Source organism: Cricetulus griseus, chromosome 5 (assembly GCF_003668045.3).
Source record: "Cricetulus griseus strain 17A/GY chromosome 5, alternate assembly CriGri-PICRH-1.0, whole genome shotgun sequence".
Taxonomy (NCBI): Eukaryota; Metazoa; Chordata; class Mammalia; order Rodentia; family Cricetidae; genus Cricetulus; species Cricetulus griseus.
This window is the reverse complement of record NC_048598.1, coordinates 19,149,844-19,173,639: the sequence shown is the minus strand read 5'-3', so window position 1 is coordinate 19,173,639 and position 23,796 is coordinate 19,149,844. Positions and strand designations below refer to the sequence as shown.

General features: G+C 40.4%; 2 protein-coding genes across 2 annotated transcripts; both read left to right on the top strand.

Moving 5' to 3' along the window:
• The first annotated feature begins 4,484 nt into the window (after nucleotides 1–4,484).
• On the top strand, nucleotides 4,485–5,441 carry LOC100771089 (olfactory receptor 10X1). The gene has a single exon (XM_027419044.1). The coding sequence runs from the start codon at nucleotides 4,485–4,487 to the stop codon at nucleotides 5,439–5,441; it is 957 nt and encodes a 318-aa protein (XP_027274845.1).
• Nucleotides 5,442–15,064: 9,623 nt separating this feature from the next.
• Nucleotides 15,065–15,997, top strand: LOC100774857 (olfactory receptor 10X1). The gene has a single exon (XM_027419064.1). It carries the CDS (start codon nucleotides 15,065–15,067, stop codon nucleotides 15,995–15,997), a length of 933 nt encoding a protein of 310 aa, XP_027274865.1.
• Nucleotides 15,998–23,796: the final 7,799 nt, after the last annotated feature.

Here is a 23,796-nt window from a genome sequence, read left to right as displayed (position 1 = left end):
GGAAGGTTGCACAAACTCAGAAAACTCCATCCATGCCAACTGCAGAAATTCAAATACAAAAGGAACAGCAACTTTTCTTAAGGTCACCAGACACTCAGCAATAGAAGTGAGAATCCAGACCCTTAAGACAAGTGAGTTTTATAACTTGTTTTTTATTTCTTATGCGTGGAGACAACAAATACTGACACCAACACTGTGAAGAATATCTTCCAGAAGAATATACTTGGCTTTGGAATTTAACTAAATGAAAGGTAGGAAAGTATTCTAGCTCTTCTGTCTCTCTTCTGTTCATCCTTATCACCACAGAAAGGAAGTATCTGTGGGACAGCGCTATGTCCCTCGTCATTATTTCTGTTTGTCATTGAAGAGCATATGTAATTCTCTTGTCCATAGACTGATAATACAAACTAAACCTGGGCAGTAGATTTAGTGACACCTTAAGAAATATATGAAAATGAGGTATCCAATTACTGGAGCTGGAGTTACAGGCATGTTTGAGCTGCCTTATGTGGGTACTGGAAACTGAGCTAGGGTCTTTAGGAAATGCAGCAAGTGTTCTTAACTGCTCAGTCATCTCTCTAGCTCCTCTTAAAAAAACATAATATTACACCTTAGCCAATTCGGGCCTGGAAGTTACTGCTTAACCCAGGCAGTCCTCAAACTCATGCAACCCTACTGTTTCAGCATTTGTGTGCTAAAATTATAGGATGACAGGCTTGAGCCATCACACCTGTGTTTTCAATTCAAAACACTTTTAATATTTATGACAACTTTGCAAACAACCCCATCCCATGATTTTGTTGGAAGTAACTATACAGGTATACAAAATATGAAATTAACTTGTATTTATATGTTATAGAAAAATTATGGGTTTTGTTCTAAAGACACTGAAACTAAATCAACATCTTTTTGCTTAAGTGTTATATTGTGTTATTTAATAAGTTACTCCTCTTATTTTAGAATACATAGAACTGGCTTTCTTACAGAGTTGCTACATAAAGAGTGTGAGAGCTTAAGAGTATTGGTGTGTAAAATGTTCTACTGACTCCCATCAATGTGTGTTTGAGTGACAGATTACAACAGAAAAGAACTTTAGGGACCCAGCTTTTCTGAGTCCCTAACAGTGAAGGCCCAGAATGCTACAGGAAAGTAATCCTAGGGGTAAATGGACTAATACTGTGTAAGTAAGTGTTGAGACTTGGAAGACTTACAATATACTCTGATACTGAGGAGGCTTATACAGCAAAACTCATGAGAAAGGCCAGGGTTTCCCCAAAACAACCCTCTGTAAAATACCTATGAAGAGAACAGAAACTCCCTACCTTCCAACTGAGAAATGATTATTCACAGATTAAGAAGGTACTGAGATGACATGAGGAAGGGAAAATGGAAGGGAAAAAAAGAAGGAAAATGACAGCATGTTGTTCATGCACAGCATGGAAGGAATGATGACTGAAGCAGGTGGAAGATGACAGACAAACCAAAGAAACATGCAAGGTGGAGCCCACAGGGTTGTGTATTAGCCCTGAAGACACTTATGTGTTTACATTAGTTTTCTGTGCCTCTCCTGACAATGGCAAGAGTGACTCTGCCATAAGAAGCTTACTCTAGACGGAACTAAATCGAAACAATATGGAAACTCTGTATTCTACATATTCAAAAACCATAGTACTGAAAAAATAAAACAGACATTGTTTCTGGATTAGTCACTTCCTGATTCTTAACTTAGCCATACAACACGTATTGGGAATTCTTGTTTTCTTAAAGTGTTCGGCAGTATCACTTTGAGAAATACAGAAATGATGATCGATTGTGGTCACATTCTTGAAAGGAAAACACTGGGGAGTGGGAAAAATGGGGAGTTGGAATCAAAACAGTGTGAATAGTTGCAAATATGCTGCCTCCTAGATATAATTATATCCAAGGTAAGATAATCTCCTCTGCCCTACACAGATCACAGCTGTCTTGTGCACTTCATATTTATGCAGTGAAGTGAGAAATCAATAAACATTTGAAAGAATTTGGGGAAATGCAGACTCCATAAATGCTAGTTATCAAAAAACATTGACATGTGAGACAGGAAAATAGCTCTGTATAATAGAAATGTGAATATATTAATTATAAAGACAGGCATCATGTTGTGGAAGTCAGGGGAGGCTAAGATTAAAAACATCAAAGTTGCTGAAGAGTCCACACAGTGACTTCACAGCATGTCTCTTTTTTTAATGATGATCTGAGCAAAATCTCAGTCCCTCCTGCACTGGGCTTAAACAGCAAGTCTGTCAGTACCACATGATCTAATCATTATTACTCCTGAATATCCAGGGCTGTTCTTTTTAATTCTTCTCTAATTTTTTTAAAAAATGCATATATGTATACAATGAAGGATAATCATATCTATAGCCCATTTCTATGTTTCGACTCCCAACACATAGATCTGAACACTGTCTCCAATCTTCCGGTTTTTTTCAAGTCAGGGTTTCTCTGTGTAGCCTTGGCTGTCCTGTAACTCACTCTGTAGACCAGGCTGGCCTCCAACTCACAGAGACCCACCTGCCTCTGCCTCCCAAATGCTGAGATTAAAGGCATGCGCCACCACTGCCCGGTCTGTCTTCCTTTTTTTGATAGTCCACTAAATTTGATAACAGCTAACCATATGTACATGGGTGTAACCACTGGAGTATAGGAAACCTACCAGTGGCCAAATATTCTATAAAGATTGATTTTTCTCTGTCCCTGAAGCTGTCTACTTGACAATGGATAATGAGAATGTAATCAGGTCAGGAGACCATCAGCTCTATATGCTGAGATTTGGGCTGGCTTGATATTGTACATGTGTAACGATCATGATTGGGGTCACCATATAATTGCCATAAGGCAGCAACTCCAAGTATTCTTCCCATCATCCACTTCTTGCATTCTTCCTGCCTCCTCTTCTGTGATGTATCTAGACTATTGATGGCGGGGCAATGCTGAGTACATATGTATATATCTCTTATTTAGGGCTGAGCTATTTTATGAAAACTAAACATTTTCAAATTGAAGGTTAGGATTTTTTAATAAATTTATTTTTTTACATCCCAGCAGCACTTCTCCCTCCCTCATCTCCTCCTAGTGCCTGCCTCAAACCTCGTTCTGTTCCCACCCCCCAATCAACTCCATCTCCATATCTGTTTAGGAAAGGGTAGGTCTCGCACAGCCAAATATTAGGCAGAGTTCAGGGAATCCTGCAAAAGAGGAGAAAGGATTGTAGGAGCTAGAGGAGTCATGGGCACCACAAGAAAACTCACTGAATCTTCTAACCTGTGCTCATAGAGAGAGAACTGACAACCAGGGAGCCTGCTTGGGACTAACCTAGGCTCTTTACATACATGATCCAGTTGTATATATTGGTCAGTCATGTGGGACTCCTAACAGTGGGAGCAGGAGCTGTCTCCAGCTCTTTTACAGGCATGGGACCTTACTCCTCATACTGGGTTGCCTTGCCCAGCCTTAACACATGGGGAGGTGCTTAGTCTTACTGGGACTTGATATGCCATGTTGTGTTGAATGCTGGGATATTTTAACTTCCATGCTCCCCTCCTCAAAGTATCAAAAGCAAAGCAACTTTGAAAGCATTTCTTTAATATCTTAGGACCTAGGTGCCTTCTTCAAGAAGAAAAGATGACTTCAGGTTTCACCACGAACAGTTGTAAGCCACAGCACTTCAGAACCATCCTCAGTCTCTCCTTAGTGAACATTTTCAGACTATTTATTATTATGAGTGTCTATAGAGAACTAACTCTGTCCCTTTACTCTACAGCATGTTCTTTTACTTTATATTATGATTTTCATGGTCATGTGTGAGCATGATTTTTCCGCACATATGTGTGGGTGTGCACGAAGGCTCAAAGCTGTCACTGAGTGTCTTCCTCTGTATCTCTCTACTTCACTCACAGAGGCACGGTCTCTGCTGAAGTCAGAGATTGCCAGCTCCAAACAGTCTGTATATCCAGTTGCCTCAGGTATTTCTGTCTCTGCATCCTCAGTGGTGGGATGCAGGCTTGTCCAGCTTTTATTTGGGTGATGTATTTTGAAGTACCATCCTCACCATTGTTCACCAAATGTATTATCCACTGAGTAAGTTCCTCAGGGTGAAAACTCACTCAGCTAATGTATCTGAGCATCTTTCACCTGAATACCAATTGGAGTATTTCACCAATATCACATTGCCGGCCAATAGAATGCTTTAAATACGTCAAAATGATCCCTCTGGACATAACCATATCATTAACAATTTATTGCTGAAGAAATGAATGAATATTTAAGAAATCACATTATATGCCTACAGGGCTGAGCATTACTAAACTGAACGGAAAATTGATTGGCTGTTGTAAGTCTGATGATTTCTCTTATCAACACCATGCATTTCACTTGAAAATATTAAAGAATAAGAAGGACTGAAGGTTTGTCTGTTTCTCTCTCACATTTCAGGAACAGAAGCAATGGCGATCAACCAAACAACCCTGAAGGAATTCATTCTCATAGGCTTCTCTGCTTACCCACATGTACAGACCTTCCTCTTTGGGGTTTTCTTTTGCCTCTATATTCTCACTCTTGCAGGCAACCTGACCATCATGGGATTGACATGGGTGGACAGGTCTCTCCACACCCCTATGTACCTCTTCCTCAGTGCACTCTCCTTCTCTGAGACCTGCTACACCCTGACTATCATCCCCAGGATGCTGGTGGATCTGCTGAACAACGACAGACACATTTCAGTCGCAGGCTGCGGCCTGCAGATGTGCTTCTTCCTGGGCCTTGGTGGAACAAACTGCATCATTCTCACCTTGATGGGGTATGACCGCTTCCTGGCCATCTGCAACCCGCTCAGATACCCTCTCCTTATGACCAATGTTGCATGTGGACAACTTGTGGCTTCTGCTTGGGCTGGAGGCTTCTTGATTTCTTTTATACAAATTGCACTGACATTCAGGGTGTCTTTGTGTATACCCAACCTCATCAGACACTTCTTCTGCAACATCAGGGCAGTTGTGAGGCTGTCCTGTATAGACAATAGCCTCACAGAACTCATTGTAACACTCATATCAATGGTAGGTTTAGTGGGTACATTCTTGCTCATCTCCTTGACTTATGTGTTCATCCTTTCTTCTGTCTTCAAGATCCCTTCAGCTGAGGGTAAGCAAAAGGCATTTTCCACCTGTGCCTCACACCTCACTGTGGTCATCATCCACTTTGGGTTTGCATCTATTGCTTATCTGAAGCCAGAAGCTTCTGGGGGAGATGACACGCTCATAGCAATTCCTTATACCATTATTACCCCTTTCCTCAGTCCCATCATATTCAGCCTCAGGAATAACGACATGAAGAAGGCTTTTAGAAAGATCATGAGTAAGACAGTAGTATTGAAAAATAACTTTGGGCTATTGCTGCTGGTTTAATGAATTGTTTCACTTGCTCTGGGAGTCAATGGAGCATTCACTCTGTGACTTCTGTGGAAAGGTGAAATCCAGGAGCACATGACTGAGACTTTCACCTAATTTGTCCCAAGCATTTTCTAAGGGTGCCAGGAAGTTTTCAATCCTCCTTCTTTCCACTACTCTGAGAAGAATAATGCTACTGATAAGAAAATTCTGCCAATTTCTGAGCATTCTGTACCTCTCAGAAGTGAGGAGAGAGCAGAAGGGAAGGCAGCAGTGACCATTGCAATGAGATGTTTTCAATATCTAATGATGCAAATGGTAAACATTTCTGCAAAGATTGTGATAGACCAAGTTGGACTTCCATGATAAAAGCTATTTCTAATAGGAGATATTTATTGTAAAAAAAAAAGCAGTTTTTTTGTGAAAAGATATGTATGTGCACAGACATACACACAAAAACCCATTTGTTAAATATTGACCCCATACTGATGACTATTTCATAATTTAATTTTTACTTTATTTTATTAGATCTTTTATAATTTCTAGGTTATTACAGTGTATTTTATCATACTCACACTTCACCCCATTACTGATTGTTTTAACAGCAATGTATTTAAGAGACTATTGTCTCTCATTGATTTCCAACTTTGGAGAATAGAGGAAACTATTCAACAGCTTTCACAAAAATAAACAAGCTATTAATAACTGCATATTTTATCATTTGGTGAAGGTGGAATGTAAGGAATGTCTTTCTGTCATCTCTGTGATGAGAATATTCAAAAGGAAGTGTAAATTGGTTACATATGGTATTAAGATATTTGACCAAAACTGAACTTATCAAAGTTTTTTAACAGAGTAAGCAAAATGTAAAACAGGAAGCAGGATAAATATACTATCATTTTTTTAATGCCAAGAGCAAAACAGAAACACTGTGCAATTTATGTAACAGAAGAATAGTGGCAGATCTTACTAAATATTCAGTCATGAAATTCAATAAAATTTCTTGAAACTTTCCCTCAATTATTTTCTGTCAAACGCTTTGTAACTTCCAGGTAAAGACACAACACAAAAGAGAAATAATTCTCCCTGTCTGAGCAGTTATTTGTAGTTCTTCCTCTGGTCATGGAGTCCATGAGATCACCTTTATGAAGTAGCATGTCTATTGGTGTTGCCATTGTTCAACTCTGTTTAGGTAGCCATATTGTTGAGGTACCATAAGTGAGTCTTCCCTGCCGTTTCTAGGAGACACAGTCTCACAACAGACTTCCTGGTCTTCTGACTCTTACAGTCTTTCTCCTCCCTCTTCAGTGAAGTTCCCTGAGCCTCAGGAGCAGGAGTGGTGTTGTAGATATCCCTGGCTGCCCTGAAATCATAGACACACAAACAGTACTAAATAAACTTCCCGGACTGTATTTATATATTTATGTACTTATGTACACATATGTAACAACAACACTCAAAGAAAAAGAGGCTATGAACCTGAGAGATGAGTGGGTTTGGGAAATGGGAACCCTGAGAAAGTGGACCTGTGAGGCGATGGAGGAAGGAAAGGAAAGGGGAAGGTGACACAATTATATTTTAATTAAAATTTAAAAAGAGAACTATAGACCAATACCACGGACATAGAGGAAAATAATTCTATTTTGATTAACTTTTTATAAAATTTATAAAGGGAACTATAGGCCAATGCTATAGGCCAATATCACTGACATAGATGAAAATAGCAAATTAGGGGCTTGAGAGATGGCTTGGAGGTTAAGAACACTTGCTCTCATAGAGTACCTGGGTTTAGTTCTCAGACCCCAAAGAGTGCCTCACAATGGTCCCTAATTCCAGTTCCAGTGCCCTCTTCTGACCTCAGCAGGCACGAAGCATACCTGTAGTGCATATATGTACATACAGGCAAAGGATTCATACACAATTACATAAAATAAGTAAATCACGTAAAATTATTAAAAATGATTGTAATCAAATTGCACAATATATAAAAAGATCACCTGCTACAACAATCAAGATTGCTTTATACAAGAAATGCGGAGGTGTTTCAACATGTTAATTTATTAGTATAACAACAATGGCCTAAAGATAGAAATCATATGATTTTATTAATAGATGCAGAAAGGGCCATTAGTAAGATTCGATCAAGCATCATGTTAAAATCCTAGAGAAAAATGGCTGAAAGGAGCATACTTCAATACAACAAGGTTTATGTATGACAAAAACACAGCCAACATTATCATAAGTGGTGAAAATCTTGAAGTAATCCTATTAAAATGAGGAGTAATAACAGGGCTGTCCGTGGTCCATACTCCTTTTCAGTCAGTGCTTGAAACCCTACACAGAGCAATCAAGATGAGGGAGGGAACTTAAAGGAATACAAATGGGAAAAGAAGAACTCAAATTATCAATATTTGCAGACAAAATGGTATTATATAAGAGGTCCCAACAATTCTACCAGAAATTTTCTAAATATGCTCAACACTTTCATCGATGTGCCAGAATTCAATGTCAATTTACAAAACACCAGTACCTTTCTATAAACCCAAAACAATAATGCTGAGAAAGAAATCATGGCAACACTGCCATTCACAACCAAGAAGATGACGGAGTTCTCCAATGAAAACATTGAACATATAAATAAAGAAATTGAGATCAATACTAGGAGACAGAAAGATATCCTATGCTTATGCACTGATAGAAGTAATATTGGGGAAATTTCCATGTTACCAAAACAATTTACAGATTCAATGCAATCCTAATCAAATTATATGTGACATTATTCAAAGAATGGGGGATCTAAATTCTTATGGAAGAACAAAAGTCCTGGGATAGCGTCAGCAATCCTGACCAAAAGAATAGTGCTGAAGGGAGCTGACTGTATACATGCAGGAGGATGAAAATAGATCCATACATATCACCCCACAAAAAAGTTAATTCCAATGAATTAATTAATGAATCCAAAAGCTCAAAGTGAAATTTCAAACACTGAAACTTATAGAAGAAAACACAGGCAAGATACCCTACAAAATATAGCAGTGGAAAGTGACTTTATAAATAGGGCTGAATTAACTCAGGAAATAAAGCCAGCATTTGACAACTGGAACCTCAAACCTACTGCACAGTGAAGGAAACAAATCTATTCAGTGAAGAGAAAATACACAGAGTAGAAGATAATCTTTGCCAGCTATACATCCAATAGAGGATTCGTATCCAGAATATATAAAGAATTCAAAATACAAAGAATCAAGAAAGCATATGATTCAATTAAAGGGGTGTGTGTGTGTGTGTGTGTGTGTGTGTGTGTGTGTGTGTGTGTGTGTGCGCGCGCGCGCGCGCGCGCGCGCGCAAGTGCACTACTAACCAGGGAGATTATTCTCAAAGTAAGGAATAAAAATGGCTAAGATATTTGTTTTAATGTACTCAACATCCTTGGCACCCAGGGAAACTTGAGCCAAAATTACTTAGAGATTTCCTCTTACTCTAGTTAGAATGCCTAAGATCAAGAAAACAACTGACAAGTGCTGATGAGGCTGTAGGCAAGGGTAACCCTCATTCACTGTTTCTGGCACTAAACTGGTGCAGTTCCTATGGCAATCCGTATGAATACTGAAAAAGCTAAGAATAGATCTACCTTATGACTACGTTATATCATTCTTCGGCCTATACTCAAAGGACTTAACATCCTGCAACAGAGAGAGCTCAGCCATGTTCATTGCTGCTCTATTCACAATTGCAAGAAATGAAAACAACCTAGATAGCCTTCAATGGATAAACCAATGACTAAGTGTGTACATATAATTTTATTTACCTTAGCGATAAACATAGTCATTTATTAGAGTCACATTGTGAAATTTTCATTTAACTAGTGAATGATAATGCTGAATGTCCTTTCAAGGATTTAATTTTATAAGTGTTTTTAAAGTCTTGCCATAAAGTTTGGTTCAAGGAAACATTTTTGTCAATGAATGTGAACTCTCAATTAGTCTTAGTGTTCTAACTCTCACTTAGGCTTCCTGCCAAAACAAAATTTACAAGCAGCAGAAAGTTTTTTAATATGCATGATGAATTCTGCACACCTTAAACCCCCCAAGGATTTGCAGAAGTGTTTTAAAGGTTGCATGTTACTCAAAGCCCTATAACTAATGAGAGCAAATTATAAAGTTGAGGAGGAAAGTTTTCTTCCTTCTCTGATGAAAGACAACAGGGATCTCTGGGGCACTCCTAACCAGACCCATGCAAACCTCAAGAGTTGGGGAGCCCTGGCCTTTGATAATTATCACAACTCACAGTGGCAGAAAGCAAGGCTCCACCTAAGGTCACTTAGTGGGTGGTGAGAGATGCACAGAGGTGACTTATTCACTTAACCCTCATATCACACAACTCTAGAGCCACAGAAAGAGGAAAGCTGCACAAACTCAGAAAACTCCATCCTTGCCAACTGCAGATATTCAAACACAAAGGGAATAGCAACTTTTCTTAAGGTTACCAAACACACATCAATAGAAGTGAGAATCCAGACCCTTAGACTAGTGATTGTTATAACTCAGTTCTTATTTCTTTTGCATGAAGAACAATGCATGCTTCTACAAAACCATGAAGAATGTTGTTGAGAATTTACCAGTGGCAGTGACTTGCTTTGTAACCTAATGAAGTAACAAGGTAGGAAACTACTCACATCCTATGACTCTCTTTTATTAATAATGAATTGTCATCACTCATTCATCATTCCTCTTTGAAGCTGGAAAACCATTTTTCTTTTGTCTAAAGATTGGTAACACAAATTAAAATAGGTGCAGGCTGATTGGAGTAAGATGAAGCTGAGGTGGGATCCAATAACCACATCCTAATTCAGGCTATGCCTATAGTAGAGAGAAAATCTGGAAACCATACAATGCTTTTGATGATTTATCCAGTAAAAGTCTAGCACATAGTTAGGTAATGACCAGATAAGGAAAGAACCCTTTTGACATATACATTAGTCATTCCTTACATTGCAAAATATTTCAAAATGCTTGTGTGTGTGTGTGTGTGTGTGTGTGTGTGTGTGTGTGTGTGTGTGTGTGTTCATTCCATTGGCATGTGGCTTGCCCTGAGGAAGTCAATGGTAAGAATCAGATCCTCTGAAACAAGAATTTACAGGCATTTGTGAACTGCATGACATGGATGATAGAAACAGAACTCTGGTCCCTTGGAATAAGAGCAAATGCTCACAAGCACTGAGAAATCTATTAAGTTACAGTAACAAAAGAAACACAGGATTTCACACTGTAGTGCTTTCTAGCCATCCTATCCTGGGAATCATTGTGTAGCCCAGACTGGCATTGAACTCATGCAACCCTCCTGGATTGGTTTCCTGTGTTCTATTGTTAAAGCACACACTACCATGCCTGGCTTCTCATCTCAAAATTCTTCTAAAATTAGTGGTGACTTTGCAAGCAACACCCATCCTCTGATTGTGTTGGAATGGAATCATATGTGTTGTATGAAATCCAACATTTACTTGTACATTGTGTGTTATAAAGAAATCACATGGGTTTGTTCTAAATACACAAGAAACTAAATCAGGTTCTTGTTCTGTTAATGTGTTCTGTTATATCTTTGATACAATAATTTAACCCTTTTGGCTTCAAATACTTAGAATTGACTTAGTTATAGAGTTGCTATAAAGTGAAAGTTTAAGACATTTGATGTGTTAGATGTTCTATTGGTGGGAGAAATGTGTTTCCTTGTATTAGGGGAAACAAAATGGCCCTAGTAGGACATAATTTTTCTTGGGGGATTGGGGTGAAAGCTCAGAATATTACAGAAAACTAATCATTGGGGACTGGAACAATCACCATCAAGCAAATTTTGAAATCAGGAAGAATCATAGTGAATTCGACATTAAGGAGGTTTACACAAAATGACTAACAAAGAAGCCCAGGGTTTCCTAAAATACAATCCCCAATATAATAGCCTCAGAAGAGAACTGAGAAACGATTACTCACATATAATAAGATATAATAAGACAATATGACTAAAGAAAACTGGAAATACAAAAGAAGAAAAATTAGAGCATGTTGTTCATGCATGGCTGGGAAATAATAACGCTCTAAGCAGGTCTAAGAGGACAGAGGAATCAAAGAAGCCCTATAAGATCGAGTCCACGGAGTCATACATTATCTCTGGAATAGTTTATATGTCTCCATTATTTTTCTATGCCCCTTCTGACAATAGCATGACAGACTCTGCCATAGGAAGCTTAATCTAGGCTGAACTAAACCTAAGCAATATGGAAATTCTGTCATTCTACTGTTCAAAACACCCAGTGCTGAAAAAGTAAACCAGACAGTTTCTAGATTAGTCATTTCCCGATTCTTAACTTATTCATAAAGCACGTATCGGGAATTGGTGTCTTATTAAAGTGTCACCTTGAGAAATACAGAAAGAATGATCATGGTCACATTCTTGAAAGAAAAATGCCAGGGAGTGGAAAGAATGGGGACAAAACAGTGTGGTTCCAGTTAAAAACATGCCACTTCCCAGATATAACTGTTTCCAATGTAAGATAATCTCAGCTGTCCTACACAGATCAAGCTGTCATATGCACTTCATATTTATTCAGTGAAGTAAGAAATCAGTAAACATTTGAAAGAATTTGGGGAAATATAGACTCCATAAACGCTAGTTATCAAGTATGTTGACATGTGAGACAGGAAAAATATCTCTACCTAATGTGAAGCTGGATACCTTAATTATGTAGCCAGACATCATGTTGTGGAAATTGGGAAATGAGAATAAATGGGTGAAGAGTTACTGAATAATCCACACAGTGACTTCACAACATTTGTCTTTGGGCACAGCTTGTCATTAAGAAAATGGGCATAATCTCAGTTGCCTCCTGTTTCAAGTTTACATTTAGGGTCTTTATCAATTAGTCTTACACCTCTAGCTAATTATATGAGTCCTAACAATCCTGTGGTGTCCTAATGCCCACCATTCTCTCTCCTCAAAGCATCAAAAGGAAAGTGTGTTTCATTTTAATTTCTTCTGATGTTTTAGTGTCTGGTTGCCATCCTCAAAAAGTAATGATGCTTTCATGTTTCTCTAACAATTTTAAATCATTATCCAAGCTTTGTTCTAAAATTACCAGGAAATTGTTTCAATATTTCCTTAACAGACATAGGATTATGAATTATGTAGGAATGGCTATGTTAGATTACTTCTGCCTATTTTGGTGTTTTTATTAACTTGACATAAATCTACATGTATATGGAAAAAATCTTAATTGAAAAAAAAGTCTCCCTAAAACTGCTCTGTAGGTAAGTCTATTAGACATTTTCTTGGTTAATGTTGGAACACCCACCTCACTGGGTGTGGTGGCACCCTTTGGCAGCTTGTGGTGGATGGCATAAGAAAGCAGGATGATCAAGCCATAGGAAACAAGCCTGTAACCTTCACTCCTCCTTGATCTCATCTTTGATTCCTGCCTTGACTTCCTTTTCTGCATTTCCTTCATGACACCCTAAGCTGTAAAATGAGATAAATATTTCCATTTGTGTTGCTTCTAGGTCATGGTTTTTATCAAAGCAAGAAAAATCTAAGACAATCACTGAGCATGTTTTCATTTACTCAACAATTTGGTTGACATGTGTACATGTGTGTAGTATGTTGGGTGTTGTAATTATACAAGTATGTGGTATATTGTGGGGTTTTTTGCTTCAATGTGTATGATGTGATGAGTGTGTTTGTGTGTGTGTGGTATATTGTGTGTTACATGTGCCCATGTATGTGATATGTTGCATGTTATATGTATATGTGTGTGGTGGGTTGCATGCTGTATGTGTGTGTGGTATGTTTGTTGTATGTGTGCATGTTTTAGTATGTTGTGTGTTGCATGTATGTGTGTTGTATGTTGACATATCTGTGGGCACATGTGTGTGCATCCATGTGGAGATCCAAAGTTGACACTGTCTTCATCCATTCTTCTATGTTTATTGGAAAATGATATCTGTTGGATCAAGAGCTCACCAATTCCATGTGGTCCCACTAGACAATTGTCCTCATGATCCCTGTATCTGACTCCTGAGTACTGGGATAGCAGCCAGCCAGCAATGCCTGTACAACCTTCACGTGGGTGCTGGAACCTAAGCTCAGTGTTCATATCTCTGAGGCAAATGCCTTATCCAGAGCTATTTCCCCAGGCCCCATACTCACTCAGCATAGTTTAATGTTGAGAGTCTTATCCAAAGGTGGATCCATTAATGTGTCCTATTCTCTTTCTTCTGACCATCATCTGCCTTCTTCTCATCATCTCATCTTTATTCCAGGACCAGCCAGTAAAAATCTCTTTTGAGGTAAATTTACTTTAGTTTTATTTTCATTTATGTATTCCAAACATTTTTTCTTTACTTTTAGTAATATTTATTGTTAGAGAATATCCATACACATGTACATATGATATTTTGATCAAACACCCTGTCATCCGTCACTACTTTCCCCTTCCAACAGCTATCAATTGGCATTAGCTTCTCAGCTAAAGAAGGGACTTTGTGAGCATGCCCCTGTCCATACTGGGATTTTTGGTTGACAACCTTGTCTTGCAGTCACAGTCACTATGAGGCATGTCTAGAAAATACTTTTTTGTTATACACATCTACAACCTACAACTCTTAAAATATTATACCTCACTCTTCTTCAGTGACCCCTGAGTCCTCTAGGGAAACAGTGTGACATAGATATCCCAAATAGAGCTAAGCATGCCACAGACTCTAACTCTTTGTATATTGACCAGTCTTTGTATTAACCACCATCTGTGACAATAAGAAGCTTCTCTTGGAGTTGAGAGATGCACTAATCTATGAGACAAGGACTTAAGGAGTAGTCCATTACTATTCTCATGTGCCAGAATAGTAGAGGTAGATTCTCCCTTATTGTCTATAATTTGTCCTGTCAATGGTTTTGGGTCCAGGTAATGGTACCAGGCATAAGTTTCATCTTGTGAAGCAGGATTTAAATCCAATTAGAGAGTAACTGGTTACTCCACAACCTTGATGCACTATTACAACAGTGGGTATATCTTCAAGGCCAGCCATTATTGTGTTCCCAAGAATTTATGGCTTTCTTCCCTGGCTTGGTAAATAGAAGTTTTTAGCACTCTAAGACTTGGTTAACATGAATGAATGTTCCAGATAAGTATTACCTTGATTTCCCTAAATCATATGACTTAATTATGTGGTGTCTTTAGCAATAGGGTCATACCACAAGTTTCTGGATGTTCACCAAGAGCAATGGCAGTACCCTTAAATGTTTTGGTGATCTATGGGATCCTAGGAACAAACAATTCAAGAGAGGTCACCCATATATAGCATTAGATTTTTTAATTGATAGTCAACTTTCTTCAAGGCCAGAAGAAATAAACTTTCTAGTGGCATAGTACATCATAATTAAGATACTGTTGAAGACATAAATGAATGCATAATTATGAAATCACATCATCTACATGCATGGCTGAGTATTACTAAACTGAACGGAAAATTGATTGGCTGTTGTAAGTCTGATGATTTCTCTTATCAACACCATGCATTTCACTTGAAAATATTAAAGAATAAGAAGGACTGAAGGTTTGTCTGTTTCTCTCTCACATTTCAGGAACAGAAGCAATGGCGATCAACCAAACAACCCTGAAGGAATTCATTCTCATAGGCTTCTCTGCTTACCCACATGTACAGACCTTCCTCTTTGGGGTTTTCTTTTGCCTCTATATTCTCACTCTTGCAGGCAACCTGACCATCATGGGATTGACATGGGTGGACAGGTCTCTCCACACCCCTATGTACCTCTTCCTCAGTGCACTCTCCTTCTCTGAGACCTGCTACACCCTGACTATCATCCCCAGGATGCTGGTGGATCTGCTGAACAACGACAGACACATTTCAGTCGCAGGCTGCGGCCTGCAGATGTGCTTCTTCCTGGGCCTTGGTGGAACAAACTGCATCATTCTCACCTTGATGGGGTATGACCGCTTCCTGGCCATCTGCAACCCGCTCAGATACCCTCTCCTTATGACCAATGTTGCATGTGGACAACTTGTAGCTTCTGCTTGGGCTGGAGGCTTCTTGATTTCTCTAATTGAGACTGCACTGATATTCAGGGTGTCTTTCTGTATACCCAACCTCATCAGACACTTCTTTTGCCATATGAGGGCCGTTGTGAGGCTGTCCTGTATAGACAGTGACCTCACGGAATTCATTGTAACACTCATGTCAGTGTCAGGTTTGTTGGGTACATTCTTGCTCATCTCCTTGACTTATGTGTTCATCCTTTCTTCTGTCCTCAAGATCCCTTCAGCTGAGGGTAAGCAAAAAGCATTTTCCACCTGTGCCTCACACCTCACTGTGGTCATCATCCACTTTGGGTTTGCATCTATTGTTTATCTGAAGCCAGAAGCTTCTGGGGGAGATGACACGCTCATAGCAGTTCCTTATACCGTTATTACTCCTTTCCTCAGTCCCATCATATTCAGCCTCAGGAATAAGGATATGAAGGCAGCTTTTAGAAAGGTCATGAGAAAGACAATAGTATTGAAAAAATAATATTATATCACTGTTAATATGTGGTTCCTCGTTAGCCCATGGATCATTAGCTCTGTGACCTCTATAGAATGGCTTAGATATAGGAACAAGTGATTGGGACTTTCTTCTAAGCTTTCCCAGCTATTTTCTAGTCTTGTTCAAGAAGTTATCCCTAGCCCTGCTGATCTGAGGATTCTGCCAATCGATTTCTGGGTCTCCTGTGTCATTCATAAGCAAGAAAAGAAATAGGGCAATGTGATAAGCAGGAATATGACCACTTCACAGACAGAAGTCTTCGTTATCTAATGATTAAGTTTTAATTTTTCCTGGTACAAATTGTAATGCATGAGGTTAGACTTTCCAATAGAAAAGCTATTCCTGGTAGGAAATATATGTTGTAGAACTCAACAACTGGCTATTTGCACAAACATGGGTATGCATATGTACGTACACATTCTCAAATATACAAACCCAATTGTTGAGTAGTCACACCATAGTGGTGACAGGTTGATTAATAAATACTTTAATAGTGCCCTATTTGTGACTGGCATCACAACTTCTAAATAATAACTTCTAAGTTTCTAAGTATAGGAGAACTCTTTCAACACATTTCATGTGAATAAATAATATACCAATACCTGGCTGTTCTATGACTTTGAAATGTTCTATATAAAAATGTATATTTTTATTCTCTGTTGCTAGGACATTCAAATGAAATTGCTATCATATTTAGATATTTGATGCCCCAGAAAACATTTTTAATAATATCAACAAGGTAAACAATGTATAAAACTTTATTACTAGGTAAAGCTAGTCAAGAATAAAAAATAAATACTATGCAAATTATGTAACAGAAGAATAATGAGAGATCTTATTAACAATTCAGTCACAAAAATCTAGAAAATTCCTAGAAAGCTTTATTCAGTTTTTCAGTTAACTGACTGTGATGTCTATAAAAAAAAAAAACCTAAGTTTTTTATGAGGATGTGGTACACATATGACATTTTAAAAAGACAAATGAGATAATGAATGAAAATGGTCAAGCATAGCAGGTCATTGAGGTTACTCCTTGCCATGGTGACCCTCTCACTTTGCATGGACTCATGTTTAGAGCACATCCGCAGCCACTGTTTCTGTTGCCCTCGATCTGCTGAAAAACTGAAGTGTAAGTTATGTTATTTTAATTTGTCTCCAGTCCTGCAACTATGTTTTTTTCAATTGAAGGAAGACATGTGACATGAAACAAATAGTATTTACTCACTCATGATGTGGGTAGATGAGGTTATATTTAAATCTAGAATTGAAACGAGAGGATTCTACTTTAAGTAAAATTTTATGTAAAAAAGCAAAAGTTATACATTTACTACTGTGTGTGTGGAAACTGAAAAGGACTCTGTGAACATGTGTCAGAGTTTTCTAGAGCCTGGAAAAATTTAGCAAATAAAGAAAACTTTACATGCTATAAAACTGAACTAAGAGGCAAGATGTGCCCACTGGTGCATTATGCTGCATGATAACTGTAGAGCAACCAAGCACTATCTGATCGCATTGCATTAGAGACTTGCTACAAAGGAGGGACTTGATTTCTACTGCTGTAAATATGGTTAAAATATTTCTTTAAGGAGGGGGGTCCTAGGAGTTGGAAGGTGAAGGTATGTGCTGTTGTTTGGCTAAATGCCCATGCTGTCAAACTACCCTCTAATATGCATGTTTATGCCCATCAATAGACAGGCTCTCAACCTTAATTAAAGAAGTTGCTTTTGGCAGTGAATAGTAGTTTAAGATTCACAATTTATCAAACTTCTGAAACTTGGACTCCAGCCAGGGACTCAGTTAGGCTAACTGAAGATCTTCACCTCTCCCTTAGCTCACATGGCACAATTCCCAGTATTATCCCCAGCTCTGTGAGAGACCATCTACTATAGCCTCCCTTCAAATCCCCTGCTTCCTTCTCCAGCGGATCACATGGATTCCCTGCAAACTTGCCTTGCCCCAAGCATTGCTTTATCTTGTCCATTGACTGCAACTGGTATGCCCTGGGAAACCACAGGCCATTCTGGCCAGTGAAGCAGGTAAGCTAACTACAAATATCCCTCTGTCCTCCAAGTCCTGTCCCCTAGTCTCATGCCCAGCTCCTTAGTAGACCATCTGCTTTGGCCTCTTTTCACTCTCTGCCCCCATTTCCAGGTGACTAACTATATACTGGTGTAACACCGTGATTTCTTTGCTCCTGTGGACCCCCTTAACCCTCCTCAGGCCATCCCCACCCCTAGCATCAGCTCCCAATACCCAGAAACACATTTTGTCTGGGACCCCCCAGTGGTTTCACCTATCAGGATCCCAGAAGAACTTCCTACCAGGCAAGACACAGCCACCACACTCGATTAAGAATCAAAAGAGCACCAGAAACCAATTTATAAAACCCACTCAAAAAGATAAGAGCAGATATCAGCACTTAGAATTATAATCTTCCAAAACCCAATGCCTACATGCCAGCATTAAAATACAGTCAAGACAAGATGTCTCCACTAGGTCTTAGCAACTCTACCACAACAAGTCCCGAGTATTTCAACACAGCTGAAGCACAAGACAAAGACTCTAAAATAGTCTTTATGAGTATGATAGAAGTCCTTAAAGAGAAAATGAATGAATTCCTTAAAGCAACCAGCTCAAAGGGTTCCTGTGGGAATCCCCAAACAATCGACATTGTTGCCAAGACTATAGATTACTCTTTACTCTTCACAAACTGCCGGCAAGACCCATTGCCAAAGGCAATACTTACACAACTCGTTGAACATGGAGATGTCAGACAGGTGTCTACACAGAGCTGTCATTCCTGTGTGCTGCCATCTTTGGTATAGGAAAGTATTCTGCACGCTACCAAAGGGGAAATGTAAACACCAACCCAGCCACAAACCCTTTGATCTACAATGAGTAGCTCCTGCAAGACATGCTTGTGTGGTGGCAGTGAAAGGCCCGCTGCCTCTCTGTCTCCCCCCCCGCCTATGCTGATGCTGGGTGTTCTCTCTGGAGCAGCCGGGATGGGCTGGAGAGTGCAGCGCGGGGCGATAATTGTCCGGGAGCTGCTAGCTGCCGCAGAGCTGCCCTGCTTCACCTTCATCCTGCTGTCCCTGCCCCCGCCGGCCTCCACTTCCCCCGGCTGCCGTTTTCCCTCCCAAGCCGGTTCACCCAGGCGGGGCTGCCCTGGCACCGCGCCCCGGGGCTGGGGCCGAGCAGGGAAAGGGCACCCCTCGCCCCCACGCCCCCCCCCGTTGAGAAACACTCCGTCCCAAGGTCTCCGCCCCCAAGGTCAGCCACCTGGGCGCGGAGGGAGGAATCAAGTCTGTTGTACCAGACACCAGACCTTGAGAATATGCTGATCTGGAATGGCTCTGTGCCTCATTTGAACCATCAAATAGAATCCCTGCTCCTAGCTTGCGCCTTTTTCCCTATATAAGGACCCCTTTCCCTTGGCTCGGGGCGCTTGGCCTCAGAAAAGCTAAGTCGCCCCGGGTACCCGCGTCTCCAATAAAGCCTCTTGTTTTTTACATCCAGTTCGTGGCCTCGCTGATTCCTGGGTGTGAGTCTCCCTCTACGAAAGTGCCTCTTCGGGGTCTTTCATTTGGGGGCTCGGTCCGGGATCGAGACCCGCCCAGGGACCACCGACCCACGTCTGGGAGGTAAGTGTTGTGCGGATCCGCTGTTTTGTCTTGTCTGGTCTGAGTCTGTCTTGTGAATTGCGCTTGCGTTTGTAGTATACAGCTGTGTACATTTGTAGGCGGATCCGAGGAGGGACTGACGGGTTCGAACTCCCGACCGCGGCTCCAGGAGACGTCCTGGTAGCGTTTGAAGCCCTCTGTGTGAGGGATTTGTATTTTGAACTTGGGAAGCCCTCAGCGTGAGGAATTTGTACTTTGAACTTAGATCTATGACTGGACATTTTCCCAGTCTCTTTGGAGAAGGCCCTCGACTTGAGGGATGTGCAATCTTTACTTGGGACGAAGAAGGAGGGCCCCCTTCTTCAACCCGCCCCCCCAATTCTTTCGACTCTCTGTCGAAACCGCGCTGCGAAAACCTGTTCTGTGTTCTGTGTTGTTTGGCCTTTGTTTTATAATTGATGTGCATAAACGCAAATGAATTACTCTTTGTTCCTCAGCTCGAGCGTATAAACTTATCTGGCCTGATCCGGACATCTAAACGGCCTTAAAGTTATTAAGAACTGTAAAAAGGACTTTGATAAAATTTTGATGTTAACTGAGAAATGAAAAAAAAAATGTAGGAGACTTAAATAATAAAGAGGGAAAGAAAAAAAAGGAAACTTGTCTAAGAATGTCTAAGAGAGTCAGAGAAATGAACTAAAAGGTTATAGAAAATTAAAGCAAGCAAGTCATAGCAGAGAAGATTGTTACAGAAAGTTATGGAGGGTCAAAGCAAGTTATAAAAGGTCAGAGGAAAGTTGTTAAAAATCAGAAAAAAGGTTATTATAAGTCAGAGAAAAATGTAAACTGTGCTATGGTTTCTCATGTCTAAAATTTTAACCATATTAAGCTAATTCTGTTTTATATATACTTGTTTTAAAATGTTCATATGACTTGACTGGTCGCCATTTTGCTAAAATTAAAAAAGGAATACTTAAACCGCCATCTTGACTAAAGATGACCGCATGGAAATTAGAGGTACCATCTTAGAAACAAGTTTTTCAATTGAGATTTACAATGTTAATGCTTCTATATATTACAGAAAGACCTTAAGGGAATTTAAATTTCTTTTTAAAACCAGTTTTTTTATGTTTGTTTTTATTAATGTTTGTACTTAAAGAGCTTCAATTTAAAATTATTTTTGAGCAAAGCCTGACAATGTAAAGTTTTTGTTTTATGAAAGATGCTGATCTATTATAAGGTATTACAGTTTATATTTTAGAAATAAATTTAGGATGTTGATAACACACACCTTTAAGCTCAGGATGTTGGTAGCACACGCCTTAAGTTTAGAACATTGGGGATACACGCCTTTAATCCCACCACTCGGGAGTAAGAGGCAGATGGATCTTTATGAGTTCAAGGCCTGTCTGGTCCGGCAGATCGAATTCCAGGACAGGCTCCAAAGTCACAGAAAAACCCTGCCTAAGAAAGAAGTTAAGCTACTGTTTAAGGAATATAAGGTAGCTCTATGCAGTTTTAAGTTCAGCTGTGCTGTTTCAAACATCTTACTAAGTTAAAACCAGTTACAGTCAGACTAAAAATTATTTACAGAAATAAGACCTTACCTAGCCACCTGTATACTTAATGTGTGCTTAAGGCAAGTAATTAAAACAGACAAACAGACCTCTAATGCTTCAGAGATCTTCAGAATATGGCATTTAAATTGTTATCTTTAAAGTTTATAATGTCAGACAGACTGCCAGATCCTGACAATGACCCGAAGATTACAGGCACCTCAGTTCCTGCACCTGGACCAATGAGCAGATGCTCAGATATGAAACCTGCCGCCTGCCAGAACCTGGCCGAGACTGTGGACAAAGCTGCTGGACGCTGGAAAATTGATTGTACCCCTTTGCCTAGACAAAACAAGGTCAGTCTTTTCCATGTCCCTCTTCCACAGAGAGAAAATAAAACCTCTCACAGATAGGCCTGGCGAAGATTGTTGTTCTTTGAGACAGCTGCCTCCAACGGTAATGGAGAAACTTGGGTTTGGCTAACTGTATATGGACCTACTTCTAACTGGCTTCTGTCACTTTTTAGTAGATTCGGATAAAATATACCCTTCTCAGATCTCTGAAATATTACTGGTTGTCAGCTTGACAGCATCAGACAGTCAGATCCACTATAGACTAGTCAGTATGTTAGCTGATAAAATAATGACTATCTACTGTTCAGGCACAAGCTCAAGGTTTTTAAGTTTATTTTGGTTGTCATCTAAGTACAAACTTAAAGGGCTTTTCATCAGGCCAAAGGCACCTCTGTCCAATCCATACCTAGCTCTCTGGACAGAAGAAAAATGTACATGCTTATAGCCCAAATCTGTAGTTTTTGCTAGGACTCAAAGTTATAAATGTGTTCTTGCTGTTTGAACAGATATCCAGATATCTGCTTTTTCTGCACTGTGGGCTTCTATAAATAAGTTTTAACCTCTGTTCCTAGTTTAAATATGTCTTAAACAGGTTTCTGCTTCTGACAGACATCTGAGTACCAGTTGCTGACTTCAGACTGTTCTAAGTAGACTGCGAACCCTAGACTTGCTATGGATGTGAACTAGTCTGCTGATATGGACACCCCCTATCTCTGCAACAGTGTCTGCTAACCAGAAGCCCCTGATGGATTCCCCGTTGCCTAAATTCCTTTTTGTTTTTGACTAGCATTTCAACCTTCTGGGGTCCTTAACTTCGTCCCAAAGTCAGCAGGAAGCAGTTTGGAAAAGAATTTCGCCGTCCATTCTCCCTGGTTGAAATGCTAAGTCAAAGGGAACTTCCTTGCGAGGGGATGCCAGTACCTATCACTCCCTGATGGGGACACTAGAGACTGGGTCCTCCTACTCCCCCTAGCATACCCCTAGGCCATATGGGCTCACACCTTTAAAAAAAAAAAACTTATAAAGACCAGAGGGACCATCCTACCATTCCCCATTCCTACCAGATCGGGGACACTGTCTGGGTCCGGCGTCACCAGACCTCAGCGCCTACCAGTTGTGAAACTGCCATGCAGCACAAGCTCACATTGTCTGAGGTCTCAGGAAAGGGGCTATGCATAGGCAGTACTGGTTTGACCCCCTGCGTCTCTACTACCGTTCTCAATGCCACTATTGACTTTTGTATATTGACAGAACTTTGGCCCAGGGTCACATATCACCAACCTGAATATATTTATAGGGTACTAGAGAAGTCAACCCGACATAAGAGGGAGGCAATATCCTTTACCGTGGCCCTATTATTAGGAGGGATAACAGTGGGGGGCATAGCAGCCGGCATAGGGACCGGAACCATTGCCTTACAGGGAATTAATCATTTTAAGCTTCTACAACAAGCCATGCACACGGATATCCAGGTCCTAGAAGAGTCAGTCAGTGCACTCGAAAAATCCTTAACATCACTCTCTGAGGTGGTCCTGCAGAACAGACGAGGGTTAGATTTATCATTTTTACAGACCATACAGGAATAGTTAGAGACAGCATGGCCAAGCTTAGAGAAAGACCTAACCAGAGACCTTTGAATGAAAGATTTCATTCAGTCACAAGAGAAATGGGGGAATGAAAGGCCCGCTGCCTCTCTGTCTCCCCCCGCCTATGCTGATGCTGGGTGTTCTCTCTGGAGCAGCCGGGATGGGCTGGAGAGTGCAGCGCGGGGCGATAATTGTCCGGGAGCTGCTAGCTGCCGCAGAGCTGCCCTGCTTCACCTTCATCCTGCTGTCCCTGCCCCCGCCGGCCTCCACTTCCCCCGGCTGCCGTTTTCCCTCCCAAGCCGGTTCACCCAGGCGGGGCTGCCCTGGCACCGCGCCCCGGGGCTGGGGCCGAGCAGGGAAAGGGCACCCCTCGCCCCCACGCCCCCCCCCGTTGAGAAACACTCCGTCCCAAGGTCTCCGCCCCCAAGGTCAGCCACCTGGGCGCGGAGGGAGGAATCAAGTCTGTTGTACCAGACACCAGACCTTGAGAATATGCTGATCTGGAATGGCTCTGTGCCTCATTTGAACCATCAAATAGAATCCCTGCTCCTAGCTTGCGCCTTTTTCCCTATATAAGGACCCCTTTCCCTTGGCTCGGGGCGCTTGGCCTCAGAAAAGCTAAGTCGCCCCGGGTACCTGCGTCTCCAATAAAACCTCTTGTTTTTT

Coding starts and splice junctions, on each gene's coding strand:
- LOC100771089 (XM_027419044.1), top strand. CDS start 4,485: ATGGCGATCAACCAAACAACCCTGAAGGAATTCATTCTCATAGGCTTC.
- LOC100774857 (XM_027419064.1), top strand. CDS start 15,065: ATGGCGATCAACCAAACAACCCTGAAGGAATTCATTCTCATAGGCTTC.